At 55.7% G+C, this 12,117-nt stretch overlaps 1 protein-coding gene across 2 annotated transcripts in view; it reads left to right on the forward strand.

The window, feature by feature from the left end:
• The window catches only part of RPTOR (regulatory associated protein of MTOR complex 1), a 337,424-nt gene that overhangs the window by 288,489 nt on the left and 36,818 nt on the right, over window positions 1–12,117 (forward strand). For both annotated transcript variants that reach the window (XM_024760891.1, XM_024760890.1), the window contains exons 18-20: window positions 3,706–3,823; window positions 4,701–4,841; window positions 5,127–5,285. In XM_024760891.1, coding sequence (XP_024616659.1) covers window positions 3,706–3,823; window positions 4,701–4,841; window positions 5,127–5,285 — 418 coding nt within the window. The remainder of the gene's footprint in view (window positions 1–3,705; window positions 3,824–4,700; window positions 4,842–5,126; window positions 5,286–12,117) is intronic.

A 12,117-nucleotide genomic window follows, 5' to 3' on the forward strand; every position in this document is an offset into this window, starting at 1 on the left:
TAAGGGACGGGGAGAGCAAGTGAGGCAGGAGCATGTGCAGAGGTCCAGGAGCACAAAAGACCATGGTGCGCCCGGGGCTGCCCATCCTGTGTGCGCTGGAGCGTGGAGCTGGCGGGAGGGCAGTGGGGGAGAGGCTGGGAGCAGGCAGGAGCGCACCTTCTGTAACCGTGTTCTTCTCTCAACACATCTGAGCGTCTGCCACATCCCAGGTCCTGTGTCAGGCCTCGGGACCATCACTGCCTCCAGGGCTTTTACTCTCTAATGGGGAGACGGACAGCAATGCAGGTCTGTTAAGTAAGTCAAGGGGGCTATGTTTGCCATGGAAACATGGGCAACACGGAGGTTCAGGGAGACTGAGGCCCTTGGGTTGGAGAGAGGGTCCAGGCTTTAATAGGGTGAGTGATACCAGCTCAGAGGCTGAGCCTTCCTTCTCTCCACGGAATCCTAATGCTGTTGGCAGCTTGCTTTTCCCGTCTTTGTCCAGAGCACGTGGTGACAGTTGTGGCATATGGTGCTCTGAGGAACACAGGCCCAGCCTGCTGGCCCAGGAGACCCAGCGTTAGGGCACCTGAGGGTATGAAACAGGACTCGGCCCTGGGCACTGCACTCCACGAGCTGACCTTAGCTAAGGCTTAAGAAGTCCCAGCTGTAACCAACTGCTGGTGTCTCCAGCTCGTGGCAAAATGAGAAGAGTCAGGGTATTGTGGCGGGGTTTCATAAAGTCACATGTATTCAATATAAAAAAGATTGCCTTGGGATTCCCTGGTGGCACAGTGGTTGAGAGTCTGCCTGCCGATGCAGGGGACACAGGTTTGTGCCCCGGTCCGGGAAGATCCCACATGCCGCGGAGCGGCTGGGCCCGTGAGCCATGGACGCTGAGCCTGCGCGTCCGGAACCTGTGCTCCAGAACGGGAGAGGCCACAACAGTGAGAGGCCCGCATACCGCAAAAAAAAAAAAAAAGATTGCCTCTGTTGACTCCTGAATGATGAAAGCATCTTTTCCTGGGGGAGGCGATAATGACAGAGATGGAAGGTTTTTGCTTGCTGACCTGTTTAAGGAGTTTACTTGATAAAATCAAGAGTCAGTAAATTCATGTCAACCTCCCAAATTATTTTGAACTTAAGCTTGTCCAGGAAGTACACGATCCAGACTGTCCATCCAGTCAGCAAGCTGCCCACACCTCATCAAGAAGGGCCAGGCCAGGGGAGCAGGTTTGTGACCCCCCCCCCGCCCTGTTGTCACCCCACCGTTCTCAAGGGCTGACCAGTCCAGCCCCGCGACCCTTGTCTGCAGCTTACTTGGTGCCGTCTACCTTAGCAAGGAAAGCGGGACACATTTGAATCCTTTATCTCTAGTTTACATTTATTTATTTAGTAACCGCAGACACAGAGGAGCAGTACCCGGCATCCTCCTCCCCTAACACACATCTGACTCCAGCCGAAACTGATGAACGGCGTCAGAGGGTGTTTCCCCATTGATGCCCGGGACGTCTCAGGTGGAGGCGACGGGGCAGGATGAGCTGCCAGGGCTGGGGCGCCTTCTCCCGCAGGCGAGCCCAGAGGGCATCCAGGCGGAGCAGATGTGCTCCCTTCCCCAGAACGCTGCTCTGTCGTCCTGGGAGCTGAGTTTGATGCTCCATGGCCATGGGCCAAAAACAAATGTTAGCCAGTAATTCATTGTTGAAAACGTGGAGTGGGGATGGCCCTGGGGAAAGACCTGGGAACGCGTGTGGTCCAGCCTTCCAGGCGACCACAGAGGAGCATTAGCCGACTCGCCTCGGGCCATGTGTGTGCCCAGGCGTAATGTCCCTGAATCCTGACAACAACTCACCTAAAAAATCAAACCATTTGTTAAAAATTATAGTGTATCTGAAGGGAAGAGGCTTCATTCATTCAGCAGATACTTACTAAGCGCTGCCCGTGTGCCAGGCCCTAGGTCACCAGGCCTCCAGAACTTGTACTTGGAGATGGGGCAGACCAGGGTGTGATGTGGCAGGTGGTGACCTGCTCCGAAGGAAGGTCGGGAGTGAAGGTAGAGTCGGGAGCCCGGGGCGAGGCATCGGCCTTTCCAGGCCGAGGGGGCAGCAGGTGCCAAAGCCCGGAGCGGGAGGCCTGCCTGGTCCGAGTGTGAGCAGGCGGCGGGACTACTCTGCCGGGAAAGGGAGTGAGGCTGCTGGCTGGAGGGGCTCGAGTCGCCGTGCTGATCTGCTTCCAAGGTCTGAGAATAACTCGAGCCTCATGCCCGGCCTGCGCCCCAGCCAGACATGCCTGCAGACCTCTGAGGGCTGGAGCCCATGGCTGCTGCCCAGCAGGAGGGGCTTGACCCACGGCTGCTTGATGTGGGCCTTGCACTCAGCCTCCTGTCCTCACAACTGTCCCTGGATCAAACGGTCTGAGACCTGGGAATCTGCTTCAGGTCCAGCTGAGCCCTTTCACCAGTTCAGAGTGAAGGGAAAACCTGTGCTTTTTGAAGACGGCTCAGGCTTCATCTTCGCTGGGAGGGGCCGGCGGGCAGTCCCTCGACAGCCTGTTACTCGGCGCCTGTTAGACTAGAGGACCCACTGGGTGGGCATCCGGATCGCCAGAGAGAGAGATGGGTCAGGATGATTCAAGGGTCTAACTGAAGCCACCAGAGATTTCTGCTCCTGGCACAAGCCGAGGGTCCCCAGCAAGGGCTGAACAGAAAGGGGTGGGCAGCCGGTCCTGGGCAGGTCGAGTTGGGGTTTGGAGAGCACTTGGTGGACACACATGGTCAGTGGTTGGAAGGGCCAGCCTGGAACTCAGAGATGGGACCTGAAAAGGTAAGTTTGGGAGTAAAACCCACACATGTGCTGGGGAGGCCAAGGAGTGCGTAAGGCTGAGGTGGGAGAGACCCTCTCAGGAGAGAAGGGGGCGGCCGAAGAGAGGACCCGGGGGCCCCATCCGAGCCCAGCTTATCAGCACCTCGGCACAGCTCTCCTGGCCCTGGGGGTCTGGGGGATTCACAGAACAAGAAGGGGCTCTCAGACCTTGGTCTTCTGCTAAGTATTTTTCTAAAAAGTAAAATAAAGTTGTGGAAACCATTTGAATAGTGATGGGAAAAGTAGTGCAAACTGACATCCAGTTTTATTTCCCGTGACTTTTAGGATCTCCAGGTACTCAGGTCATAGAACCAACTGCCCCAAAAGAGGTAAATTGTATTCTTCTCCTTGGACTGAGGCAACTGGCCTGAAGTCATGTAGAACTTTCCTGTTACCCTTTTGGGGGCTGGAAAGTAATTTATCTTCGAAAATTTCACATTTAGTAGAAGAGCGTACTACACTGTCCGGGGTATCCTGCCTTAATGCCCAGGGTTCAGGTAGCTCTCCACGGTGTTGACCGTGGGAAGCCATGAGGGCTCTTCCCCATCCCGCTCTGGGGTGTCCTCAGCCTGCATCCCTACAAGGCCCCCCTCTCACACCTAGTGGTCAGCAATTTCTCTGCCGGGTGTCTGGGGCATCCCTTGGAGGCCCTGATCTTGACCACATGGCTTGTTCAGAGGTTTCTGCTCACGCCAGGGGCTCAAGAGTGCTGCGTTGAGGGCGCAGCCCCTGTCTTGGCGCTGAGTGCTGTCCCACCACCCCCCACAGTGGCTCAAGCACTCAGCGCCAGCATGTACATCTCACTGCTACTCTGAGTTGTCTCCCAGCCCCAAGTCAGCATCGCTGTCCTTTCTCCTCCCGGCAGGAACTGGTGGTGGCTCTGAGTCACCTTGTCGTTCAGTACGAAAGCAATTTCTGCACCGTGGCCCTGCAGTTCATGGAAGAGGAGAAGAACTACCCACTGCCCTCTCCAGCCACCACAGGTACAGCCACCAAGGGTACGGCACTGAGGTGGAGCCCATGCGGCTCGCTGGCCCAGGGGACCCTGGTCAGGACTGTCAGCAGGCCCCTCGTTCTGCTAGGTCCTGAGCCCATGTGTCAAGTCAGGGCCACTCAGATATCTGCAATTCCCATCTTCCCAGAACGGAAAGGACAGGAAAGGGGGCCACACTGACCCTCTGACTGTTTTCTTTCCTTTTTACCCTTTCTGGAAATCAAAGTCATGGAAATCTTGGAGGGTAGAAAATGCTGCCATAGGGGCTATAGGAAGGCACGTTCTCTTTCTTCCCGATGAGTCCTCACGTCACTGTCACGTCAGGCAGCTGCTCGTCTCACATTTGTCCTTTTTAACCGAATTTATATTTCATCATCTTGAGCTGCCCCCTCCCTCAGACAGCTGTGTCTTCAGGAAAGAGGGCTTGTGATCAGCCATGAGACCATTGCTGCGTTTAGTACATTGGGGAAGGGAAACGGCTGGCGGGCCTGGGCAGGGTGTGATTGGTGAGTGGGAAGGCGGGGGGCTGAGCCAGGAGGTGGCCATCCTGGTGTTACCCTGGGCAGCGGCCGCAGGCAAGTCCCAGAGCACCTGGTATGGTTCTTGGAGAACCATGTGGGCCTCTGTAGTTGAACTCTCACAAAACGCCAAGCGTGGGTCATGGTCATCTGCTCCCATGCTCCCCTCACCCCAGTCAGGACCTTGTCCAGCTTTGTACCCCAACATACATGTGTCAGAGACCCTGCTGAGCAGAAGGGCCCTGTTGTAGCGTCACATCATCCAGGTAAAAGCCACTGTCACCTGCCGTCTGGCCGCCTCCCACCTGAGCCCACCATTAACTCTTATCTCTCCTTCTCTCCTACCAGAGGGTGGGAGTCTGACCCCCGTGCGGGACAGCCCCTGCACCCCGAGACTGCGCTCCGTGAGCTCCTACGGAAACATCCGCGCCGTCACCACGGCTAGAAGCTTGAACAAATCTTTGCAAAATCTGAGTCTGACAGAAGAATGTAAGACCCCAGAGGCTGGGTGCTCGAGTCGGGTGGTTGTGGGTCATCTTCTGGGACCTTTTATTAGATGTGCCCCTGCCCCCTCCTGCCATCTGCTCACCTGGGCATGAGCAGAAGTCGTGGGTCAACCCCCCGGGGTGGCCAGTGATGATCCTGCAGCACCGCTGGGCACAGCCGCTCCTGAGCCCCGCAGCACCCCCCTACCCCGTGCCCAGCAGCCCAGCCCCAGGGGAGACGGGGTTGGGTGTGCTAACTGACGCTTTGCCCGTGGCGGTGCCCCACCAGCCAGCGGCTCGGTGGCCTTCTCCCCCGGGAACCTGAGCACCAGCAGCAGCGCCAGCAGCACCCTGGGCAGCCCCGAGAACGAGGAGTACATCCTGTCCTTTGAGACCATCGACAAGATGCGCCGAGTCAGCTCCTACTCCTCCCTCAACTCCCTCATCGGTGAGTCCCACCCCTCCACGTCTCCACCTGTCCCCTCAGCACCCATGGGTTCCCACCCAAGTGGACGGTGCTGGGACACGCTCAGTGGGAGAGTAAAGTGAACGGGGTAGGAGGAGGTGAGGAGCGTCTTGCTGTGGCAGCAGGAACCCCCTGCCCTTGGTTGCTAGTCTGATCCAGGCCATCTGGGCGAGCCGGCCTTGTCGCTTGGAAAGGCTGCAGAACTCCCAGTGCTGCAGAGCAGGGAGGTTCTGCCCCCAGGAGACATTTGGTGTGTCACGGCCAGGGCACAAGGGGGCTCCCAGCATCCAGTAGGCAGAGTGGCCTCCAATGGTGCCCAGGGTCCCCCAGAGAATGCGTGTACGAGGTCCAAGGTCAGAGCCCTGCTCCAGGGGCGCAGACGGCCCTTCCCTTCTCAAGTTCCCTGGCCGGAACCCCCCATCACCCCCATCCAGGGCCCCCTCTGTGCTTTCGCCTTCAGCCAGTCCAGCAGTTTCACACTTGGCTGCCTGGAAATTGAAATTTGAGTGAAGGGTCAGCGTCGTCTTGTGTTCTGCCTTGAGTGGTGAGCCCCTGGTTCTGCTGCTGGGCTCGCTGAGCGGTGGGAATTCACCGCATGTCCTCGCTGCATGACCAACCATATCGACCCTTGTGTCACCGGTAACACACATAGGACTCAACCAGACAGCCTCTCTGCGCTTGTTCTTGGCACCCCGGTGCTTTACCAGGCCTCATCTGAAGGTTTACATAATACTAGGAAATGCTGTAGATGCATAAAGACGTAGACTAATGTGACACACCTCCCCGTGTGTGTTTTGTTCCCAACTTAAGGAATTACAGATAGAGTTAAAGCGCCCAGAGCCCCTCCTGGTTCCCTGCTCAGGATCCCTGCACACTTACTCTCTGGCTGTGGATCCCCATGGACTCGCGCCCTTTCCCAGGGTTTAAATGTCATGTGAATGGCGCCACACATCCTGTGTCCTCACTCTGCCCAGAGGGCTGTGTGTCCACACTGGTCACCTGAGTCTTGTTCACACCCTTTCATGATCTGCTGCAATTCACTTGTCCATTCTCCTGTTAACGGACAGTAGCCTTGCTCTGATTTTTCCTTCTTTTCTCATTTTCTTTTTTCTTTTTTTTTTTTTTTGCGGTACGCGGGCCTCTCACTGTTGTGGCCTCTCCCGTCGTCGCGGAGCACAGGCTCCAGACGCGCAGGCTCAGCGGCCATGGCTCACGGGCCCAGCCACTCCATGGCATGTGGGATCTTCCCGGACCGGGGCACGAACCCGCGTCCCCTGCATCGGCAGGCGGACTCTCAACCACTGCGCCACCAGGGAAGCCCTTTTCTCATTTTTTAAAAAGCAAATTCAGGATTTGGCCCCAGCTCCACCTCCTGTCCTCCCCCTTGTACCTGGCAGTGCTGAGCTCCTGGGTTCCTTGGCTCCTCCCCTTGGCTTCAGGGCTCCGCCTCCAGACACCTCACAGGCTTCTCCTCAGTCCAATCACAGTCCTGCTCCAGAGTCACCTTAAAAGAAGTCTTCCAGGCTCCTCCCACCCCAATCCAGAATAGCCTTCTGCAGTCGCTCTGAGTCTCTCCCTCTCTGTTTGCTTTTGTCCTGAGAACTTTTCCCCAGCAGACTTATGATGCAGGATCTCATTTATTCAGCTCGGTTCTATCTCTGCTCAGGGGGTCAGAGCCACGAGTGCAGGAACTTTGTCCTGTCTCCTGCCACAGACCCCCACACCCCGTGCCTGGTACACAGCAGGCACCCCCATAATGTGCACGGGTGTGGGCCGCAGCAGACACACTGCAGCCTGACACACGTGGGGTCTGACAGCTCCACGTGGAGGGAGATTGACCACAAAGGGCTCTGTTCCAAGGAGGACAAGCTCCCGTGGCCCTGCTCGCTCCTGTTCTGGTCAGGCTACCCCGTCTGATGTGAGCGAACCGACTCCTCGTGGTCTTACTTTGTATGTCCCTCGATTATGATGAGGTTGAGCTCACGTGTTCATTGGACTCCTGTGTTCCCACTCCTGCAGTCATTTACAATATTAGTTACCCTCCTATTTCGTTGGTACTATTTTTCATTAACATTCAGTTCTTGGTTGTTTGCTTATTTCCATGATAATCCCTCTACCTTAGAGCTCACACTCGCTTGGCATCACGTGACAGTGTTAGATATTTCTGACTTGCCGTTTTTGTGATCTCAAGGGGGAGGGCAGTCTAAACGTGCTTGCCAGCGGTACCCATCAGCCTCAAGACTGGTCCTCTGCTGGCCCTAGAAAGGACTCAGGACTCTCATTCCACAAGACGAGTCTGTCTGGGGCCCATAAAGGTCTGAATGGACTGTAGGGTCCAGAGCTGGTCGCCATGCCCCACCCCCAGCAGTACGACCCAGAAAGGGGGATCTTTTTGTCCTTGGCCCTGGGTTGGGGATGTAAGGGGTGAAGAATAGGTGTTTCTTTGACGCCACATGAGATTGGAGGGTACAGCCCGCACCTCCCACCCCTGCCGCCTTCCATGTCCTCCAGGGACTTGAGAGCCACGTCACTGATTCCTTCCTTCACACAAAACCTGACTCCTGAACATTTTTTTACTGGAGAAAACTGAGTTTTATCTGTATATGGTTCATATCTTTGAAAACTTCAGTGGGAAAGTTTCACAATGAGCCGGAGCTGGAAGGAGCGTTAAGGAGACAAAGTAGCTGTGCACCTGAGTGCGCGTGTCCACCTGGAAACCGCGGTGCTTACATAAGTGTTTAAAATTCATAACCTACACCGAATCCCATTACTTGCAGCATTCGCCTGTTTAAAGTCATTTTTTTCTTTCATTTCAACTAAAGAACAGCAGTCTCTAGCCTCTTTGACTGAATATTGCAAAAGAGGTTTTCAAAACCATGGCAACCTAGGACATCCATTCATTGCCATCTTCTCCCAGAAGACTAGCCCCTCCCAGGCTCCCCCTCCATCCCCACTGTCTCTAAAGCACTCGAGGTCTCGCCTGCTGAGCGAGGTACTGTCCCCCCACAGGAGCAAAGCCTGATCACGCATTTCTCCATGTGCCTAAGCATATCTGCCCAATGTCTGTGAATCTGCACTGGGACCAGCTCTGTCACCACCTTCTGGAATCTTCTTTGATGTCTCCCTCCGCATGTTTCTCACCCACTCAGCCATTTGACCTGACCTCCATGTGTGTCCCCAGTCAGTTCTTTCCATTTCCGGGCCCCCCACCCCAGGACTTGGCCTTGGCTCTCACACCCCACCGCCTGTCCAGAGCAGATCCCCCCAACATCAGCTCTGCACGGACCACTGTCTGGCTGATGCCTTTGCAGAAACTCGTTTCCTGTAAAGTCCAAGCTGTGGCCGACACTCAAGACCTTCCTTCTGAGAGCAGCCTGGCCTTCACCATAGCTCGGCCCACTGTGCCCACCACCCCAGGCTGGCCACTGGCCCCCGAATGAGGCCTGGACACCTCTGCCTTTATCCCACATTCCCGCACCCGCCTTTCCACACAGCAGTGCTCGCCCATTCCTCTCCACGCTGGCATTCTGCGGCGTCTCAGGAGGCCCTCCTGACCCATCAGACGCCTTCGTGTTGCACACTAAACCTGCAGCATCACATCGGGCCGTGAAGTTGCCATCTTGATCAACAGGTTTGGTAAAGCTGCTATTTCTTGCTCTTGTGTGTAGCAGGCAGCCTCTCCTCCCTCCATCACCTGCCCTTCTGTCCCTCACCTGTCCACCCGTCACCATCCTGCCCCTCATTCCCTCCTTCCCTCCCTCTCTGAGCCTCACCCCATTCCTGATGTCCAGAGGTGGGAGTGCAAAGAGTGGGGAAGGGGGGGCCCTGGTGCTTTTGTCTTACCTTGTCCCCCAGGTGAGACACAGGGGAGCCCCTTGAAAGGGTTGTGCAAACACACCTCCCAGTCCAGCCAGGGCTCTGTCCAGTAGGCGAGGGAAGACGTGATTAGGACCCTCCCAGAGGGGCTCAGAGTCAGGGTCACCAAGAGGGGAAATGCAGAAGCCCCAGGCCCTGGGAGCTGATTCCCAGGGAGGCGCCCGGGCCCGCATCATGCGATAGAGCGTCAGGGTTGGTGACCTCTGAGACCCAGGCAACAGGTCACAAGTGACAGCTCCTGCCTCCAGGGGACTCCACCTTCCTTCTCCAAGCTGCCTTGCCAGCCCCCGGGGACTCTGGGGCCCAGAGTTGGCCACAAAGCTCTGAGCAAATTTTCCTGAGTCCAGTGCTATTTAGAAAGTTGTGGCCATTGCTCTGAAAAATAAATCCTAAAACCATTAGTTATGATCTTTTATTACTTTTAGTCTAGACATGAAAATAGTCTCTCAGCGCTTATGGGGACTTTGGCAAGTGCCAGACACGGCACCCTGTCTGAGCTGGCTCAGCCCAGCGGTACCCCCCATCCCCACGGGGGCTACACCCGCGTTCTCGTCGTTCCAGAGGCCCGAGCTCTGTGCTGCACAGACTCAGAACGTTCTGATTTGGAGACAGCAGATGTAAAACCAGGACAGTTCACAGAACAGAGAGGCTGGGGGGTGGTGGCCAGCCCCAGGAGAGCAGTGACGTGGAGACAGCAATTCCAGGTCCCTGTTCTGTGTTTTCACAAGTAAATCGTATACCATTCACTGTGGTCAAGGACACTACAAAAATTAGATTTTTTAAAATTCCCTGTTGAATCACAAGCAGAGTGATATCAAAGTCGAAACCTTCTGCAAGAGAGTCAACAATAGTAATAAAAACTGAGATTTTGTAAAGTGAACAGTACCCCTTCCTCATTGCACAGTGTCACGCTGCACCCCTTCCTCACGTTTATACCAAAGGTGCCTTGATTAAGGCCCTTGTGGGCTCAGGTGTCTGCCCTGGACCCTAGTAAGGAGGCCCCTTGGCCCCCACTGTTCCCCCCACTTGCCCACGGACCTGTTACCACAGGTCCGTCATCTGTAGTCAAGCAGATTTACTGTGCCCCTCACAGCCCTCTTGTCACACAGGTCGGCTGCTGCCCTCATCACTCTGAGCTCAGAAACAACGGAGGGGAGAGAATTTTGCCCAGTGGCTGTGGTGACTGTGTGGGGTCTTTGTAGGAACGTCCCATCCGTGGGGCCAGTTCTCCCGTCTGAGTGAGCCACGTCCATGAACGTGCTTCGCCTCGTTCCCCCATGCGTCATGAATCGGGACCGTCTGCAGAGTGAGTGTGGAGCGGCTTCTCCCACCCTCCTCCTCTGGGGAGACAAGAAATAGCAGTGGCCTGGTGGCCCTTCACCGCAGCAGGTTCCTATGGCAGCCGATCTACTAGGACAGGAAAGCAGCTTCTAGGAAATTTCCCCGAAGAGATTCCGACTGCCTTGACAAACAGCCCTAAGAATTTGTAAATCTGGGCAGCTGTCATGAGCCATGGCATTTGAGAGTCAAGAGGTTTTTGTTGTGTTTCTACACTGAGTAGGGCAGAGGACAGCAGGGAGGACAGGTGTGTGTTTCCATGTGGACTGTTCCCTAGCTTATGGTCCCCTCTGTGCAAGAGTGCATCTGCCTGACGTTATTCACCAAACGAAGGTCCAAATTTATACTAGACCCAAGTCCCTGGATGTGCCCTCCTGAGTCCTGTGGGCCACGAGCTTTCGAGAGTGACTTTCCTCGCACACAGTAGGTGCTCAAACTGGTGCTGATGCACGCATGCCAAATGAGTACCTGATGGGGCGTTGCTCTGACCATAGAACACTCTTCGCCCTTGGTGGCGGGAGATGCTTTCCAGGCCCTGCCTCTCGGAGGTTGGCCTGCGCAGGCAGCTGTGCTCCTGCAGAATTATTTAGAGGCCGCAGCAGCTGTCAGCACCTCTTCCCAGAACTAGGATGGAAGGATAAGGCGACGGGAGTTTTGTGAACGCTCACTGGGAGGTATTTTATATGTGGTGGTCCCCTGGGGAGTGCGGCCATGCCACATGCGAGTGAGGGGTTGGCCTCCTCCAGCTCCATCACCCTGTTAACAGGCGGGCGTGCAGCGGGCAGGCCCTGCAAACGTAGGCACCACAGTCCCTGTGGAAATGGGGCTGGGACCCTGTCGCCTCCCGTTACAAATGAGAGGGTGTCGGGTGCGGTGAGCTAGGACTTGTCCGTAAGCATTGACGTAGGACACACAAGAGAAGCTGACCTTTACTCTAAACCTTCGTCCAATCCCTCTTCTGTGATTTGAATGTTGTATAAAACCCTTTGAACAATGGTGTCCATCAGGAAACACTGTCCTCCAGTGGCCCTTCTTGTGCTTAAATTCTTCATAATTAGAGGGACTTTGTTAACTAGGGACTGGCTGGTCAGATGGCATGAGATCACAGCTTGTTCGAAATCCTCTGTTACTCCCTGTCTGTCGTTGAAGAAGCACTTGCTTTTCAACAAACCAATTGTCCAGCTTCCCCCAAATAAAAAGGATGCAGTGGTATATGGCGGCCTCCTCATTCGGCCACATGCATTCAAACTCTTCATCCTTTGGATGCTAGGCCTTGCTGTCCTCCTCTGTAAAGCCTGGGGTGATGCCTGCAGCCAGGACGGTGAGGTTAAATAGGACTGAGCCGCCTTCCCTGGGGGTGGCCTCCCATCCCTCATAAATGTTCCTTCCCTGGGCTTCCCTGGTGGCACAGTGGTTGAGAGTCCGCCTGCCGATGCAGGGGACACGGGTTCATGCCCCAGTCCAGGAGGATCCCACATGCCGCGGAGCGGCTGGGCCTGTGAGCCATGGCCACTGAGCCTCTGCGTCCGGAGCCTGTGCTCCGCAACAGGAGAGGCCACAACAGTGAGAGGCCCGCATACCGCAAAAAAAAAAAAAAAAA

Source organism: Neophocaena asiaeorientalis, unplaced genomic scaffold (assembly GCF_003031525.2).
Source record: "Neophocaena asiaeorientalis asiaeorientalis breed wild unplaced genomic scaffold, Neophocaena_asiaeorientalis_V1.1 scaffold30, whole genome shotgun sequence".
NCBI lineage: Eukaryota > Metazoa > Chordata > Mammalia > Artiodactyla > Phocoenidae > Neophocaena > Neophocaena asiaeorientalis.